Source organism: Ambystoma mexicanum, chromosome 10, assembly GCF_040938575.1.
Source record: "Ambystoma mexicanum isolate Mex_15411 chromosome 10, UKY_AmexF1_1, whole genome shotgun sequence".
Taxonomy (NCBI): Eukaryota; Metazoa; Chordata; class Amphibia; order Caudata; family Ambystomatidae; genus Ambystoma; species Ambystoma mexicanum.
The window spans coordinates 1,166,479,873-1,166,497,874 of record NC_090932.1 but is presented as its reverse complement, the minus strand read 5'-3'; the positions used below and the strand labels follow the sequence as shown (position 1 = coordinate 1,166,497,874).

The 18,002-nt window shown below is 43.5% G+C and overlaps 1 protein-coding gene across 1 annotated transcript in view; it reads right to left on the bottom strand.

The window, feature by feature from the left end:
* GPAT2 (glycerol-3-phosphate acyltransferase 2, mitochondrial) overlaps window positions 1-18,002 on the bottom strand; it is a 2,680,481-nt gene that overhangs the window by 461,346 nt on the left and 2,201,133 nt on the right. The window contains exon 16 of the mRNA XM_069619102.1: window positions 16,391-16,539. Coding sequence (XP_069475203.1) covers window positions 16,391-16,539 — 149 coding nt within the window. The remainder of the gene's footprint in view (window positions 1-16,390; window positions 16,540-18,002) is intronic.

Below are 18,002 nucleotides of genomic sequence, written 5' to 3'. Positions count from 1 at the left end.
TTGCTGACCTCTCCTCTTCTTGTGCTATGCACTGAGGAAGTGTTGGTGGATAATAGAACATATCTGACCATGCACTTATTATAATGGACATTAAGATTCAAAATGTGTTGCCCCCAGAAAGGCCGCCCTCAAAACAATATATAAACCTCTTCCTTCCGGACGTCATCACAAAGGCGATTACTAATTATTTCCTCAAAAATTCTGACACTTTCGGACTCCACTATCTGGGATGCAATGAATGCAGACATCAGGGGACATCAGGGGAGAACTCATCGCCGATCATGGGCCTATATGAAACGTATAAGCAAAATTAGAGAAGAACTGGAGGGGAAAGTTCAGATTTGTGAACTGGCCCATAACAAGAAATGCTCCCCCAAAACACAAAGGCACCTTAGAATGGCACGGAACAAGCTTGAAGGTCACAATTCCTTGCTAAAACCAAGCAATTATATTATGCCAAAGGCAATAAAGCAAATAAATACCTGATAAGGAAATTGAAAGTGATTAAAAATAGAAACACTATAATTGGACTGAAAGATTCGACAGGGACTATGCAATTTGCCGAAGACACTAAATTACAGAAAGATATTTTGCGGCGACCATGGCTGCACCGGCCTGCTCCCCAATAATAGATGAGGTGCTAAAATCTCTGAAAAATAGGGCCCCTGTGCCTGATGGTTACACCCCGATTTTCTTTAGGTGTTTAGGGCTCAATTGCTTAAGCCCCTCACTAAACTGTATAACTCTTTCCTCTGAGCGGAGCAGGTGACAAGCACGATGGAGGAATCGGCCACCGTCCTGTTTCTTACAGCAGGGAAGGATCCTAAAGACTGCTCTTCTTATAGGCCCACCTCATTATTAAATATTGGCGCCAACATACATTCTAGAGTTCTAGCAGTAGATTATCAGAGGTCATGCCACTATTGGTGGATCCAGATCCAACAGGCTTTATTAAGGGCAGAACTACCTTTGATAATATACGCCGGGCTCTTGATCTAGTGGAAATAGCTAAAGATGAGGGACTGAAAGTGTCTCTCTTAGACCTGGACGCGATTAAAGCGATTGATTGAGTGCATTGGTTCTTCGTGTGTTACACTTTCCAAGCATTTAACTTTGGTCCTATATTTCAGCAGATTATTTTGGCTAATTATAATACCCCCGTTACTAAAATATGGATGAATCGTAAACCTACCAGCCCTATACCGATTACCTGTGGCACGCTTAGCTGTATTACGAGACAGGGATGCCCCCTTTCTCCTTTAATTTTCACACTTGTTATGGAACCTTTTGCTAAACGGATTAGGGAAAACCTTAATATCGAGGAGATTACGGCACAGGGAGTACAATATAAGATCTCCCTCTATGCAGATGACATCATGTTGCTGCTCACAAACCTGCATACTTCGATAAAAAGAACGAATTCCAGTTGTTCCAAGAGTCATCTGGCTTTGCCATCAATTATCATAAATCAGTAGCTTTAGGCACTGCACTGACAGAAGTTGACTTGTACATACTACGGCAGATATGCCCATTTACTTGGGAAGTTCATACAATTGAATTACCTAAGGGTTCAGATTCCACCATGCCCCCAAACCTCCTACTCTGAAAATGTTTCTAACCTTTTTAAGGTTTTTGAGAAAGATTTGAAACAATGGGGATTACGGTAGATTTCCTTAATGGGACGGATCACAGCAGTTAAAATAAACCTGCTATCTAGGTTCCTCTATTATTGTTCAGCTCTCCCAGTCAAGATCCCACAACCGGCGCTACAAAGGTTGCAGAAAACAGTGTTCAAATTTATCTGGAGGTGTAAAAAGCCCCCAATTTCCAAAGAAGTCATGGTAGGGAATGCCCGCCTGGGAGAACTAGTGGTCCAAGATTCGATAAAATACAACACGGCCGCCCAAATTGTCCATTTTGTAAAATGGAATCATTTAGATCCAGCCCCACAAAGGGTATGCCTGAAAAAGACCTTGACAAAATCTCCCCTTAATTCTTTGACGTATATAACAGATACAGCTATGGCAAATTGGTTCCCTCTACTATCGTCCACTAAAGCTACATTACACTAGTGGGGAAAAGAATTGTGAAGCAAGGGAATTGCCCGTGGTTTGAGCTGTTTATCACCTGTATATTAAAATCTGGACTTTACCCTGGGGCTCACAGAAAGGGACTTTAGCACTTGGACATGAGGGGAACTAAACTACATTTCTCAATTTTATAAAGATGCCTTGCCCTTCACCTTTGTCGAATGTAAAGAGAAATTCTTGATTGCAGAGTCCGAGAGGTTTCAGTATTCTCAAACCAGACATTGGATTGTCCACTCGCGGGTTAAATCGGCGGCCGTACGATCCTCCAGTGCACTGGAATTTACCTTTGGAGAAAGAATGTTTCAGAGGTGCATTTCCACATTATATAGGATACTGAGAAACGATATGTTAGAAACAAAGGTGAAATATATGAGTAATTGGGAGACTGATTTGGGCCTTCCGATTGAAGACCTCACATGTCTAGATATATAGGCTTGAAATTACTTTTCCTCCAGATGTGTTCGAAACAGGGAGTGCATGTTTAAATTAGCATATAGGGGGGTACTACCCCCACCACATTACGCAAATTCAAACATAGCCTAGATCCAAACTGCTGGCACAAATGTGGCCTCCGTGGCCTTTATTTGTACACGTGGTGGGACAACCAAATTGCTCGGGCCTTTTGGGAGCAAATCTTAACATTCATTAAACAAATAATGGGTCCAACTGCACATGGACCTGTATGACTGTTCTTTTGGATGCTTTGCTTGAGGGTATATACCCAAAAGCTGGTTCTTCCTTCCGCAAAGTCAACTCCCTACCTGTTGGTAGTGGCAAGAATCACGATTGCACAATGTTGAAAATCAAAGGAAGGCCTGATTCTAGTCATGTGGTGGTCTAAGGTGTGTGATATACTTGTCTGGGAAAAAGTTATAGCCGCCACAGGTTTTTGGATGTCTGGGCTCCCATACTTGATTTTCATCAGAACTATCCAGCACAAACACACAAACCGATTCTAATTTGGAAACTTTTTATGACACTGCCCAAGTCCAACAGAGTTTAGATAGGGTATGAAAACGGGAGGGTTGAACAAGGGGGGGTGGTGAAGTTAGGGTTTTGTCTGAGAAATGCTAAATGCATTGAATGCCGCTATCTGTTATTGCAATTTCTATGCCGCAGCCAAATCTGGTAAAATAAAAGGTGGTAAAAAAGAGAGAGAAGAAGGGGAACCAGGAGAATCCCTGGAAGAAGGAACTAGACGTGAGAATGGAAGGAAAGGAGTGATTTGACAATGAAAGCAAGAGGAAGGATGGAGAAAAAAGGAGAGAGGATTTGTATCAGAGAATATCAGTAAAGTGCTAAGGGCACGTTTGAGCCTCAGACTGCAACAGAGGTTGTGGAGTCGGATACAGTCATGGGGGCAGAATAAATCTACCCCAGAGGGCAGGGGAAAACTGTAGGCCCCCCACTAATTCGGGACAGGGGAGCTACAAACTCTGTAGTGGAGGGAAACGCAATACTGTAACTGAGAGCAACATTTGGACCCATCGCTTCGTTCTCCTACTGGAAATGCTTGTCTCAATAAGGAAAAAGAAAGATACATTTCTAATTAAAACTGCGGTCTTGGCCCGACACTGCACTGCAGAGATGTATTTATTTATTTATTCATATTTGTAGAGCGCCTATCAGCCCGTGGGCATCGTGGTGCTTGTTACAGAGAGAGCAAAAAAACTTAGTTGCAGGGTTAATACATTTTTAAATTTTTGTACAGTGAATCGGAAAATTACATATAGTACAGATGGGTTCTGGGTAGGGGGGTGGAGGTGGGAGGTTAAAAGAGGAGCAGTAGAGGAAGGATGAAGGAGGGCGGGTGTTAGTTGAAGGGGGAGGTTTTTAAGTTTTTTTGGAATGCAAGTAGGGAGGTCTCTGCTCTGAAAGCTGTGGGCAGCGAATTCCAGAGTTTGGGTGCTATCTAAGGGAAGCTGATCCCACCTGCTTTGAACCTATTGATGCGTGGGGTGTAGAGTTGATGCTGTGCCCACTCATCTGAATGGCAGCCATCTAAATGCTCCCCACAGAGCCATCTGAAAAGAAAACCGCTCATCCAATTCTGGATGCGCAATCCTGCATTCCTTTGTTAATTCACAAACTTTTTTTTATGCAGTCAGGGTTCAGTCACATTTTTTAAAAAAGGAATAGATTTTAAAAAGCTTTCTAACATTTTTTACATGATGCAGATATTTAAAAATGTGCAGGAGCTACAGTGCAAGAAAATAGAAGATCCAACACGACAAACACAATATGTAAATATAAATGCAGAGAGAGACAGGGGATTTAATAATGCATGTAGTATATAGCTGGACACATTCTGCACAAGGAGGGGGCTGGAAGCGACTTTCTACAAGTTGTTTTGTTCTTCCAATTTTGGCAGAGAAGCGTGGGAATAAAGAAAGTGACTGAGCATTATACATTGCATTGCATAGCGGCCAAGGGCGCATTGCATCTCAGCCAAGATGACAAATGTTGATGACAAGTCAGCAGTACCCAGGGGTTTATCTGTCTTTCAGAGTTGCGCCTGACACCTATCTAATGATCTAGGGGCATCAGGCAGTGTCGCTTGGCAGAAGAAAGTCCAGGAGAACCAACACAACGCTTTGATCCGTGTTTCAGACAAACAAGACCAATAACAGCCAAGAAAGAAGTGTCCATGTGCACTTTAAACCAGGTGGGAATGAGAGTGACTGTTTGTCATAACCAGAGCGATACAGATATGCTCTTGAGACAGGTACAGACTTAGGACCCCTATCAGAGTCCTTTAAAATCTTATCTCTCACCCATTTTCTTTCATGAAGGGAACCCAGTACGTCTACACAGATGGTTAAGTCAAAGAAAGTGAAAAAAACAGTACAAATCTGTTTCAAATTGTCAGTTGATCCCCTGTCCGTGACAACTCGAAGGACTAACACAGTATACTTCTAGTTTGACAACACAAATAGTAGTCATAATATGACCAATCACAGTATATTTCCAGTGTTCACAATTCCCGTTTGACCATCCCACCATACTCTTTCACAACAACAGTATTGCTCTTCTTATTAGCCAAGTTTAACAATGCCAGCTGTGACAAATCTGGACTATTCGTCCCTTCTCCCCAGAGGGGAGCCACCCCCTTCTAGTCTAGGGAGGTAAGCCCCCTTAGCAAGACCCTCGTTAGGGGTCTGGGAAAGTGGGACCTCACTGGGAGTGACCCCCTTCTCTGGGACAAGGACTCCATTCCTATGAGGAACTCACTATCAAGAATAAGTTGTCTGTATATAAAGGAATCAAAAGGAACAATGTTACTTCTGTTTTGAATTCAAATAACTGTGACATTACTTTAATCTCTTTGGCTTCAGGTAATGCTGGATTCCTCCTTAACTCAACAATCAAAGAGGAACGACACACCCCTTTCGTTATTGACAATGAACATAAAAAGACAAGGAACCTTCAATGGAGGAGAAAGAATCCTACGCAGAGGCATGCCTCTGGCAGGAAGATGTCCTTGGGGGCAGCAGAGCCACTCTAGAACACAATGCCCGTAGTAGCATGGAGGGTGGGCGGATCGCTAGCAAGACTCTGGAAGGCTGGTGTCTCGAGTGGTAAAGCTGAGAACGAGACGGTAGAGAGACCATCTCAGATGGTGGCATGACCACACCGGAGCTGTGGTGGGCCTGGTGCCCGGTAGCCGATGTCAAACCAGACCACAGCCGAGAGATTGGATCACTGATTTCTGCATAAAAAATGTGTCGGCTAAAAGGGAAGCAAACGCTCCCAAAAAGGTAACAGTGGGGACAGGGGCAAGCGGCTGTGTGCCAAGTGCTGGAGGAACCAAGAGGGTTACAGGAGCCTGGAAAACCTGAATGCTGAACACAGGCAGATGCCCAACCTGGGTCCTGTTGCTTTAAACACATCAGAGGGCCAGAGGGCTTTGGCGAGCTCTAGTGAGCTAAGTGACATTGACATACGAGGCTGAGGAAGCCAAAAGAGTCACGGGGTCCAGAGAAACCAGAAAGCTGGAAACGGGCAGACACCCAATCAGACTCTGCTGAAGTAAGTACATCAAAGGGCAAGAGGGCTTTGGGGAGCCCTAAAAATACAGACAATAGGGGAAAAGACGGGACCAGAGAGAATCTTGAGGGTTCCATTGCCCAAAATCATTTTTCCGCTCTAAAAAACGGAAAGTATTGGATGGATGTGAAGGCTTACAAATGTCTTTCAAAACCTGCAAAGAGGCTGGAGAACTGTATTGTGAACTTTGACCATTTGAATAACCCTTGTTTGGGAGCAAACCCAAGTAGTTTGGCCAAGCAAAGTCTGAGTGGGGAAGCTATTGCTCTGGTCTAATTTTGTTATTTTTTTTCTAAATGGTAGGGCCAGATAGAAAGTAGGTTATGGACGGAGGACTATATTATTTTGGGCATTTGATAAGCGCTCTTAGTTTGAGTTTGCTAGTTAGGGAAATACTTAGGGTTACATAGGCGTTTTTCTTATTATTATTTTTTTTTTTTTTTTTTTTTTACTTGTATTTTAATTGTATTTCAATTTTTACAAGATCTTTTCCTTCACTCTGTGTTGGGATGCTTCCTAAGATCGTTATTTATTCTGTTAGTTCTTTATGATATTCTTTAGGATTCTGTTTCTTCTAGATTAGGAGAAGCTGTTTCCTATTTGATCGCGAGAGTCCTTTTCTTCTAATTTCAAACTGTCCAGAAATTTTGCAGTCGCTATAGTCAGAGAAATTGAATCCCCGCTCATAAGCTTGTTCCACCAATCCTCTTCCCTTATGATCTGGAACTTTGATCCGTGTGGATGAAGATAGGTTTGTCTGGGGTTGCTTGTACCAGGACAGTGAAGGAGTAGATGTCTAAGAGTTTTGGTGACCCCATTTACACAAAAACGGCACTTGTTGGTCACTGATTGTTTCCTGGTGTAAAGGATCTCATTTGTCTTCAGGATGTTCAAGCGTGCTCTCAGAAAGATTGTACGCAGTCTTTTATCTGGGAACTTTTTTAAGTAGTTTCTTACATCGTCCAGCTTTTGTGTATTGGTTGTGTGATGGGCCGAAGTTGTATGTTCATCAGCTATTTCAAGTGTTTCGATCCAATCTTGTAACTTTAGTTTTTTCTTTATTTTTCCAGGAATGCGTTCGATTTCCCATTCAGAACAACCAATATTTGTAGCTTGATCTAGAAGGTTGATATACCATGTTTTTAGCATGGGGTTTTGGCCGCTCTTTATTTCTGCAAAAATGATTTCCAGGATTTTTGGTCGTGGGAGCCTTAGAATCTTTCCCAGGAACAGTAAGCTATTTCTCTCCACCACTGATTTCAATGATTGCAAACTTAATTCCCGTCGAATGTTTGCTACCGGGGTGGAGTTTGGCAACCGGAGCACTCTCTGCCAAAATGTTCCTTCCAGTTTTGCCCACAGTGTTTTCGGAAGATAAGGCATTGCCTCTGCTCCATAGGTTAGAGCTGGAGTGGCTTTTGCTTTGAAGAATCTTATTATTGGTAGGATTGAGAATTTGCCGAATTTACGTTCCAAGGATACGGCTTGTGCTGCTAGTGTTTTTGCCTTGGAGAATAGATGTTCTTGCATTGTTATTTCGAATCTGCTGCACGATAGTTTAACCCCCAGGTATGTGAAACTCTTTACTGTATCCAGTTTTTCTGAGTTTGCAAACCACTGGGGGCGTTTACTCTGTTTAGATCCTTTTTCCATGATCATTATTTTGGTCTTCGAGGTGTTAAATTCCAGATCATTTTTCTTTAGGTAGCAGGATAGGCTATCCAGTTGTCTCTGGAGCCCAATGGGCGTTTGGTCAAATAAGAGAATGTCGTCCGCGTAGAGCAGACGTGTCACTTTCTGCTTACCTATTTGAGGAGGAAATGATCGGGTGTCGTTTTCTGCGTCCACTATATCCGCCATGTATGCTTTATACAATGCTGGTGCCAGAGGGCACCCTTGTTTGACTCCTCTCGCTGTCTTTATGATTATAGACAACGAGCCTGCTGCATTAAGCCGGACTCTGACGGAGGTGTCGCTATGCAAGGCCTTCATTGGTTCCAGGATGGATAGTGGGCAGTTTTGTTTTTCGAGTTTCGTCCATAGTTTACCTCTGTTGACACGGTCGAATGCCTGGACCAGATCGATCGTAGCAATGAAGATTTTCGGTGGTCCTTCGAGGACTTTGGAGATTTTCGGTTGGCCTTCGAGGACTTTGGACTTCAGGATGCTGATCAGCATAATATTGACGGAGGTACCTAGGTTCTTTTTGAAACCCGATTGAAATGGGTCCGCTGTTTTTGCCTCCTTTTGCCATGTCTGAAATTCGTCTAGCACCAAGGAGCCGAAGAGTTTTCCAAGCACATCTAAAAGTGCTATCGGCCTGTAGTTTTTCGGGTCATCTCTCAGGCCCTTCTTGTAAATAGGAACAATGTTTGCTGTTCTCCACGTGTCAGGAATTTGTCTTGTGTTCCTGCATCTTCGGAAGATCTCTGTTATTAGCGGTGCCCAGGCTTTTGCGTCCTGTTTTAGATGAATGTTGGATATTCCATCTGGGCCGGGTGCACGAGAGTTGTTTAACTTGTAGATCTTTTCCAGAATAGCCTGCTCGGAGCAAGTTATCCATTGCGATGTATTTTGTTTTTCCACTGCGGTTTCTGGTGTTGGAGGTTCTTTAAATAGTTTGGTGATGTGTTCTACCCATTTCTCTTCTGGGACACTGTTGGTGATGGTCATATCTGTGGTAGCCTGATTGGTTTTTATTAGTTTCCAGAAGTCTTGTGAGTTCTTTTTACACACTGCTCTCAACATGGACTCAGCGTCTTCTTGGTATAATTTCCAACGAACTGATTGGAGCCATGCTTTATAGCCTTTTTTTGTATAGTTGCCGATTTTAGATTTAATTGTGTTGGATATCGTTTTGCTTGTCGTATTACCTTCCGTAAGGAAGATTTCATTATCCTCAACTCTTCATTATATTTGTGCAGATGAGTTGTTTCCAGTCTTCTCTTTTGCATTGGGCGTAGGTATGGAATGAGAAGAGGATAGTAGTCCAATTTTTCGGGGGTAGCTTTAGCAGTCCTTTGTCTGTAGTAGGATGTTGTAATATCGATTAAGACATCTGATGTCATTTTCAGCCGGCTCCCTTGTGCGTTTGTTTCGAGCTTGTAAGGCATTGCTGTGGTCGCGTGTGTTCTTACTGGCCACGTTGCAGATAGTAAGTTGTGATCACTGCTGATGGTTTTCACTACCTTGAAGCTCGTGATTATAGAGTATAGCTCTTTGGAGGCGAAAATGTAATCGATGGTGCTTTTCTTTCCTTCGCTTTCCCATGTAGGGATGGTGGTGCTGGCAACTTCTAAAGAGTTCAAGTTGTACAAATCTCTGGATTTCATCAACGCCGACCATGCGCAACCTCGAGCGATTGAACATGGATTTGTTGTATTTTGCGGTAGCTTTGATGCTTTGTGACCTGGACAGGTGGCATTCAGGTCACCGCATATCAGAATATGGTCTACATCATAGATTTCAGCGACGTCGGTCAGTATTTTTTCCACAATGTTTAGAAAATCGTTTGTTTTAGTTTCTGATGGGTTCCAGTAGATGTTCAGGAGGAGAAGGAGGTCGTATCTGAGTTTTCCTTGGGATGTTTCCTCTTTTTCCCATTTCAGTAATGTTACCTGGATTGCCAAGGACGATCTCAGATTGTGGACTATTCGTAAGGTCCCCCCTGATCGAACTGCTGTTAAGAGGCCTGATACAGGTCGGCCTTTGTCTCCTTTTTGAGCAGGAGATAATAGAACTTCGTAGCCGTCCAAGCTGGGTGGATAGAGCAACCAGGTCTCTTGTAAACTTATTAGGTCAAATTGGCCAAGGTTTATCTCTCCGGGCTTAGTCAGATGGGAATGGCCTCTTGTATTCCAAGAGCCAATGGTGATCGTTTGCTTCTTCTTCTGTACACCTTGCGTTTGCTCTGATGAGTCTTCTCCAGTCCTCGCTGGAGGGCGGTTTGGTTGCTATTTCTTCACGTAGCGTGTCAATACGGACGGAATCCATGCCCATTTTTTGGGATCTTTTTCCACCTTGTCGACGTGCTTTAGTCGGGGGCTTTTCTCGATCGTTTCGCGTTTCTGTTTCCCTTCTGCCCGATCACGAGGACGGGCCCCTCGGTAGTCTGTTTAATTTACTTACTGAGGACTCCTCCTGTGTTTTCCACCTTCCCATGGTAGTAGAATTGTCAATGCTCTTTACTCTTCCTTTATCTCTTCTGGTGTCTGGGCTGTATTGCCTTGTAGTTGCTCGCGCTGTGTTTCTTTTGTCTTCGTTTTTTCGCTCGTTCTTCTCTGGTGTTCGGTATGATTTTCTCTTTGTTCTAGAAGTATCTGTCACTTTCAAGGTACTCTGAGCTGATTTCCATCTTTCTTTCCCGTTTGTCTCGTGATTGCACTCTAATTTCGATGCGTGTGGGTGAGCACTCCTATGACCTCTTTCTTCAGATGTGGTTTCCCTTCGGAGGTACCCTCTTTTAGAAAGTTCACCTGCCGCCCGGAGCAGGAGTTTCTTCACTGTTTGAGACGTGATGTGCAGAAAGATGCTATCTGTCCTAGTTTTTTGTGCGAATTCCACTATTTTTATGTCTGCACTTCTGATTTGGTCTCCTCTGTGAATTCTTTCGAGGAGCTTCATGGTTGCTCTTCTATTGAGGATGATTTTTTCTCCCGTTTTGTCACATCTTTCAAGCTTCAGCGTGCGTGACGAATGGCTCTTTTGGGTGAAGATTTTGGATGTACGCGTGGAATTTTGTTGTGTGGGCAAGACAGAAAGTCTTCGATTTGATCCAGATGAGTCCCCGGATTTATGTCTTCGTCTGTATTCGTCCCTCCTGTGACTCATTGTTCTGTGTGTTGGTGCATTTGCATTTTTATCTGTGTCACTTTGACTAGTCGGAGACTTTTGTCTGTGCCGCGATTCGTTGTTTGATGTCTCTTCAAATCTTCCAACATTGCGTTTTTCCTTGTATTTCCTTAGATAAGAATCCTCGGTGCCTCCGTGCTTTGATTCAGTTTTGTTGCTCTTTGAGTTGCCTAGACGAAAAAGCAGTTTCCTCTCTGGGGTGATTTGACAACTTCTGTTACTTGGATCATCAGTTTTATCTTTATTTTTTGTTGGTGTTTTTTTTTTTGGATCTGGTGGTGTGAGTCTTTTGATTCATGTTGCAAAAGATTATCATCCAGAAAGGATACCTTTCTTTTTTTTGTAGATGGTCTGGGAATGTCTGATTCCGATGTTTCAATGGAGTAGACGCTTAGGTTGGATAGGTCCAGCGAGTTGTCTTCAGTGGCTCCCCTCTGCTCTTCTTCTTCAATGATCTGGTAGGACTCGTTCTCCGTAGGTTTTGGTTTTTGATCATTCACCGTTATCCATTTGGTCATAAGCTTGTTTAAGATGCTTTCTGTTGGTTGTTTCTTCTGTGCAGAGAGAGCTTTTGTGGTTTTTTCTTTCGCTGATGATTGATTTTTTCGAACCTTTTGTCTCAGTGATTTTTTACTGCTCTCTTCGGTTTGCGTTCTGAGTTGAACTTCATCGGTTTGGTTTTTGCAGTTATTTTCCGTGTCTCCTGACTTAGCATGTGAATTTATTACTCTTTTTGGCGATCTAACGCCCGTATTGTCAAAGGTCATCGAGTATACGTCTGCCGTTTTGTTTTCTGATTTGTGTTTTCTTTTAATCTCATTCGGATTCGTTTGAGTGCTCACATCCACTGATTTATGTTTGAAGTGAAATATCTCAGGGTAGTCTGTCATGGAGCTTTGATCGTTTGTACTTGCCTTCCAAGCTTCTAAGGCTGTTATATAGCCTTCGAGATGGGTTAGCTTTGAATTGCATGCAGCTATTAATGAGGTATGATCCTTTAACGTGTCGTTGATGGTTTCATATAGCTTCCCAAATGGTGCAAGCGCAATGGTCACGGCTGACATGATTGGTAGTATGTCAGTGCTTTTGGTAGCTAAATTAGTGTCTTATTTTCTGTCTTACCTTTATATGGAGTAGAGAGTAATGATCGTGAAACTTCTGCTTGATCAACGTCCTTTCTTTGTTTCGGAATCAAAATCCCACCAGGAGATGTATCTCTGATTTTTAACATGTTTTTATAGTTTAATAATGCCTCCGCCAGTTTGATTTCTTCACGTGTTCTCTGGTGATCTAGTTGGACCATCATTGAGTTTGGTTCCGTTTCTTTTTTTTTTCGCCGTGATAAGTTTGTTTAATGGTTCGGCTTTACCCGATTTATCTGCCAGACCTAAAGATGAGGACAATGGTGTTTCGCTCATAATGAGTTCTGCCGTTTGTGTTTCATCGTAGTTTCTTCCTTCAGTCGGAGCTGGCTGTAAGCCAAGATCTAATTGTTTTTCTTCCCTGTGCATGGTTATAGCTGGTTGGCCAGAGGCGCTTTTTTCTCTCTTTTCCGCGTTGTTTTCCAAGTTTCGCTCCGAGGGTCTGAGATCTGTGTTGACGTTAGGTGGTTCGGTTTTTTGTTGGGACGTAGGTAAATTGTAATGCCAGCGTGTTTGGGGTGGGTAACTGATGCTTCCCAGACACTGCGCTGAAGCCGGTTGTTTTGGTACGATTTTCCGAGGGGATGGGGGAATTCCCTCCAAGATTTCCAAATCCGATAGTTCAAACCGGTTTACCGGCGGAATCTTTCCCAATTTTTCAAAAAACCTTCCAATCGGGTTATTTGTCGGAGTTACTGTGTTAGTTGATTTTTTCCCCTGTTTCTTGTTTGGTAATCTGTTATTGGGTGTTGATGAGCCAGTTGGCTTTAATTTCTTTTCCCCTAGGCTTTGTGTGTTTTGATTTATGACAGTTTCGTTTGATTTGGAGATTTGAGATTTTGACTTTACCTCCTCCTCTTTTCGGGGAGTAGGGGAATGTGTCAGAATAGATTTGGACTTGAATCCGTCGTGTACTTCTGTAGTTGAGTAGGTGTTTGACTTGGCCCAATGATGTTCTCTCAGGATATTCAGATCATCAGTTTCCTCTACTTCGGGATCCTCCAGGTATGATATAGTTGTGTTTGGGCAGTTTTGGTCTCCATATCCAGTCGAATTTAATTCAGAGCTTGGTAGAGCGGCTCTTATAGTCATTGGGTGGACCTCGCTTTCAATTTTTAATTTTCTACGAAGGTCAATTTTATCCAACCCAGTGTATTTTTTCTCACTTATTGTCTCAAAGAAAGCCTTCAGGCCTTTATCTGTAGTTAGATTTGTCCTTGGTGCTACTTCTGTATACGTTTCACCATGCAATGGCTCCAATCTGCCACAAGAGGGCGTAACGCAGCCACTCTCCGGCTCAGGCTCGCCACTCCCCACTTCCTGGAGCTCCGAAACCAGCGGCGGGCTCGCTGGGGTAGGGCCCGCCTCCAGCCCTCCAACACCCGACGCCGGGTCCTCCACACAGTGGGGCTCAGCGGCCCCAACGTTTATCCTCACAGCAATCGGCAGAGCCGCCGCGCACTCCACCATTGTCTCCCGCTCCCCCCCACCTGCCGGCTCAGATGCCGGCGGCACGACAACGACCTCGTGGGGCAGACTCCCCTCCGGCGACCGCCGCTCTCCCCCGCCGGCGGATCCTGCAGGCGGCGACACGGCTCCTCTCCAAGGTGGGTCGTGCTGCTGCCGATGGGGCGATCTAAGGGGGGGGATCGGAGGGGAGAGAGCAGGCGTCTCTAATTGCTGCGATTTCTTCGTTTTGTGTTTGGGTTCTAATTTGTTGCGCACGAGTGGTTCCTCTTGTGTTTTTAGTGTGAGAAAACCACTTCTCAACACACGGCCGGCTTCTTCTTGCGCTGTTTGCCCAAGCTCCGGCTTTTCTATCAGGGAGGGCTCCTCCATGGTTACACTAGTTTCAATGCTGGGAGGATAGTCGTAGGGGTGTTCTGATAAGTTCTTAAGTGCTTGGGATCTTGTACTTGGGTGAGCTTTGTAGGGAGCAGTCAGGAAAGACAGACAACCAGCACGCCAGCAGCCAGACTGCCAGACTGCACCTCCTCGCAGCTCTCCGCGGCCGCTCTGCGGCCAAAGTGGGTTTTTAAACCCTGTGCCTTGATGAAAGGCAAAAACAGACTCAGGCAGCAGGAAAAAAGACTCAGGATTCTCTGCCAGACTGCAACTCCTCGCAGCTCTCTCTAAATAAAACATTTTGTACATGCCAAGTCCTGGTCCAACTCCTCCTTCTGGTTCACCACGCACCTTATTCCAGTTTACACAATCAGCACGTACACACCCTTCAATTTCCGATCAACAGTGCAGTATATTCCTAGTTTGTTGGCTATACCAGATCATTCCCAATTTACACTCTTTCAGTGTGAGCATAAATATATAGTTTTATATGGGTAAGGAATCCATAGTAATTTGATAATCCCAGAGTTTCCCTGTTATTCAATGATTGAGTATACAACACACAATTTCAATATGTATCGAGTACTCCCAAAACCAGCACACTCTCAGTTCACACAATGCTGCTTTATTCCCAGTTTGTCCAAACACAAAGGGCCTCATTACGGGTTGGACGGTATTCCGGTGATAAATCCGCTGGCATACCACCCAGTGGAATTACTGTTACCACCACTTGGTCCGGCAGATTACAAGTGGTGGTGGAGGTGTTAGTCCCCATTAATTTGGAGCCCATTAATTTGGAGTCCATTGGACTCCATATGGGATTTGGGCAGAATTACCACAGCAGTAATTCCGCCTGTGGTAATCCCGCTGATTTAGCAATTTTTTCAGCCGAAAGAGGGAGGATTTACCTCCAGCTTAATGCTGGAGGTAAATCACCCACTTCAGGGCCAAACCCGTAGTATGGGAGAACAGGAAACGTGGCAGTAATTCCGCACCACCACTTTTTTCTCACACCGGCATACTTATAATGAGCCCCGTTATATTCAGTTTGCACTAGATCCATTCTTTGCACAATTTAGAATGATGATCCAGAACAAACTTGGACATACCTCAGTGATTGCCCACCTCACGGTCAGGCTAATGCTAATGTTTTTTCAGGTAATTTGCCAGGAACTCAGGGGAGACATTAAGAGTACTATGTTGTTGAACATTAGATTGTCCATTGAAAAAAATTATAGGCTTTTTTTGTCAGCCAAGTCACAGAATGTGGGGCTTGGATTCACCCTGAGGACTTCACACGCAATATAGGACAAAAATGGAAAATGTTAGATATGGCACATTTTCTACTCTCCCATTAGTTACGTTTTATAATGCTAAGGTGATACCAGCAATCACATACAGCCTTGCGATTCATCGTGCTCTTCTGGAGGAGGACTTTCTATATTTAGAGGGCCTTTTTTGGAAAGGTATTTTACCTGTTCCAAAGTCAGAACAAGTAGCCGTATTAAGGTACTAATTGAGATTGATCTCCTGAAGAATGCAGGTTTGGTGGAAGAGTATATTATTATGCCATACATTCATGAAGCCACAAGAAGTTCTTGGTAGAACAGTTCGATCAGGTGCAGTTACTGAACTGGCTAGTGGGGAAATTTCATGAGAAACTCAAATTGTGGTGTCTGAATAGGGCACAGGTCCTTGACAACCCTGAAGCATATAAAAATAATATCTGGATCTTAGATTGCACCCAGACTCGTGATTCAGTGGTTAATTATAAACATTACGGAAAGTTTAGTAAGGTTGGAAAGAAGCTACGAGTGTGTGCAGCCTACTTAAGAAAATACATCTCCTGCCAGTTTGGGTATTGCATGTTGAGATTTAGACTAAAGGTACTGCTAACACGCAAAAACTGCTGGCTGTGGAAGAAAGATAACTGTGTGAATAGTGATTGCTGACATTGCAAAAAGAAGGTGTAAACGATAAAAAACCTGATAGTTCGCCGTGAAGCTTTGATTAACATCAGACTAACCTGCTATGAATCGTGTGTGAAGGACTGAGATATGGACCGCTGGGAATTTTTGTGGGGGGAATTTATTGACAGTCTCTCAGGCTATGTAAAGCAATATACAAATTTTTAAAGATGATCAAACTTATTGAATGAGAAGGATGTTTTAGTGTGTTGTAAAAACAACAAAAAAGAAAGGAAGGAATTACTATTGCTTATTGGCATTGGAACACATTTTTTTAAATATAGACAGGGAGATTATATGTTTGATGTATTGAGTCTATGTATTGAGTCTATAATGCTTTATGGTTAAATGTTGTGATATGTTGTAAGTGTATTTGTATTCAGCAGCAATAAATCACAAACAGGCACACAGAATCAGAAGCAGCACATGTAATAACGGAAGAAGTTACCATGAGCAGCAGGATGTCGGAAGGCAGCAGGTGACAAAGCCAGAGAGCTTTCTCAGTGATCTCCTCCTGACCAAGCAGAATCTCTGCATGCAAATCCACACAATCGATGAAGACTGCCATCTCAGTGATGAGAGCGTTCACAGCACAGGCTGCAGGAGGGAGGTTGATAGAGGAGAAAGGGAGAAGGGAAAACATATAGAGAAGCAGAATAAAACAACGGCGGGTAGTATTATTTACAAGAAACATTAACAATGGCAATAGCTTTCACAGATGCATAAGCACTGAACAACCTTTGGCATCATATTCCGAGGAACTCATACCACTTGCCATTTATTGACTTCATATATGCCCGGGGAGTATCATTTGTTAGGGATTGGCATGTTATGCTCTGCTACTCTCATTATACACAAGTGCCATTATGACATCATGCAATGCCTTCAGAAGCCCCTGTAGTTACACAATTTCAATCTTTTGTTCTCAAAGAACAAATCACTTATCTTTCAGTAATGTTAATTCTGATGGATGCTCCTCCAACCGATTCCTGATCTATGATATGCTACCATGGCGCAGCTGTTCCTCAAAAACCTTTCTGTCAGCAGGGGGCATAGCACAGCTCTGTGTTGTCTCAGTTCGACGCCTTTAAGCACACAACAGGACATCGGGCCATTATATATTGAGGCACCGCACTTTGTGACCTCAATTCCACCCCTTTTCCTTAGCATTCTGATGCTGAGGGACCCCCGAACTGATGGTGTACTGGCAATCTGCCGAGAGGTAAAGGTAGGGAGGGCGATGAGGAATCCTTGGGAGGAACATTCCTCCAAAAGAACATTAGAGAGGTAATTCATTTGTTCTTCTAATGGATTCCTTACTCACACGGATTTCTCATGTATGCTACACTCCCAAAGCAGTACGCAGATCTGGAGGAGGGAGGAAAGCAAGGACACCACATAGACCAGAAAACTCTGGAGGACCAAATTGGGCGTCCTGGCCTGAAACGGAATCCAAGCAGTAATACTTAGCAAGCGTGTGCAGAAACTCCCACGTTGCAACCTGGCAGATGTCCAGGACAGGGACATCCCTTTGCAGGGCAGAAATGGCAGCCACTGCTCTGGTAGAATGAGCTCTGAGACCTTGAGGGGCATTCTTACCAAATATCTTTCTGTGGGAGAATGGTTACCCCTCCCTTAATTTAGGATAAGCACAAATGCTCACACTATCTGCATTGCAAAACTGTCAGCTATCACTAGTGTCACCAGCTCAAGAGAAAGTGAAACCAGCTAAGCTCATGTCACTCATTTGTTCTTAGACACATTTTTATTTATTTCACAGTGTGCATTGCAAGCCTGCTTGACTAACCAACATATAACATTAATTAACAATACTAAAAAAGCAGATGATTGTTCTACTTTGCTGCTAATACACAACAGTTTTTTCAAACACATGACATTTGTGACTGGGGGATAGCATACTGTGGTTTACATCATATTTGTAGACAAACAAGGCTCGTCTCCTCTCTATCATTTTTACTAGCAAAGAGCGAAGAGAAAAACTTTCTATTCCAAATGGTCTTCTCTTGTTCAGTGTCTATTTCGTTTTTGGGAGCACAAAG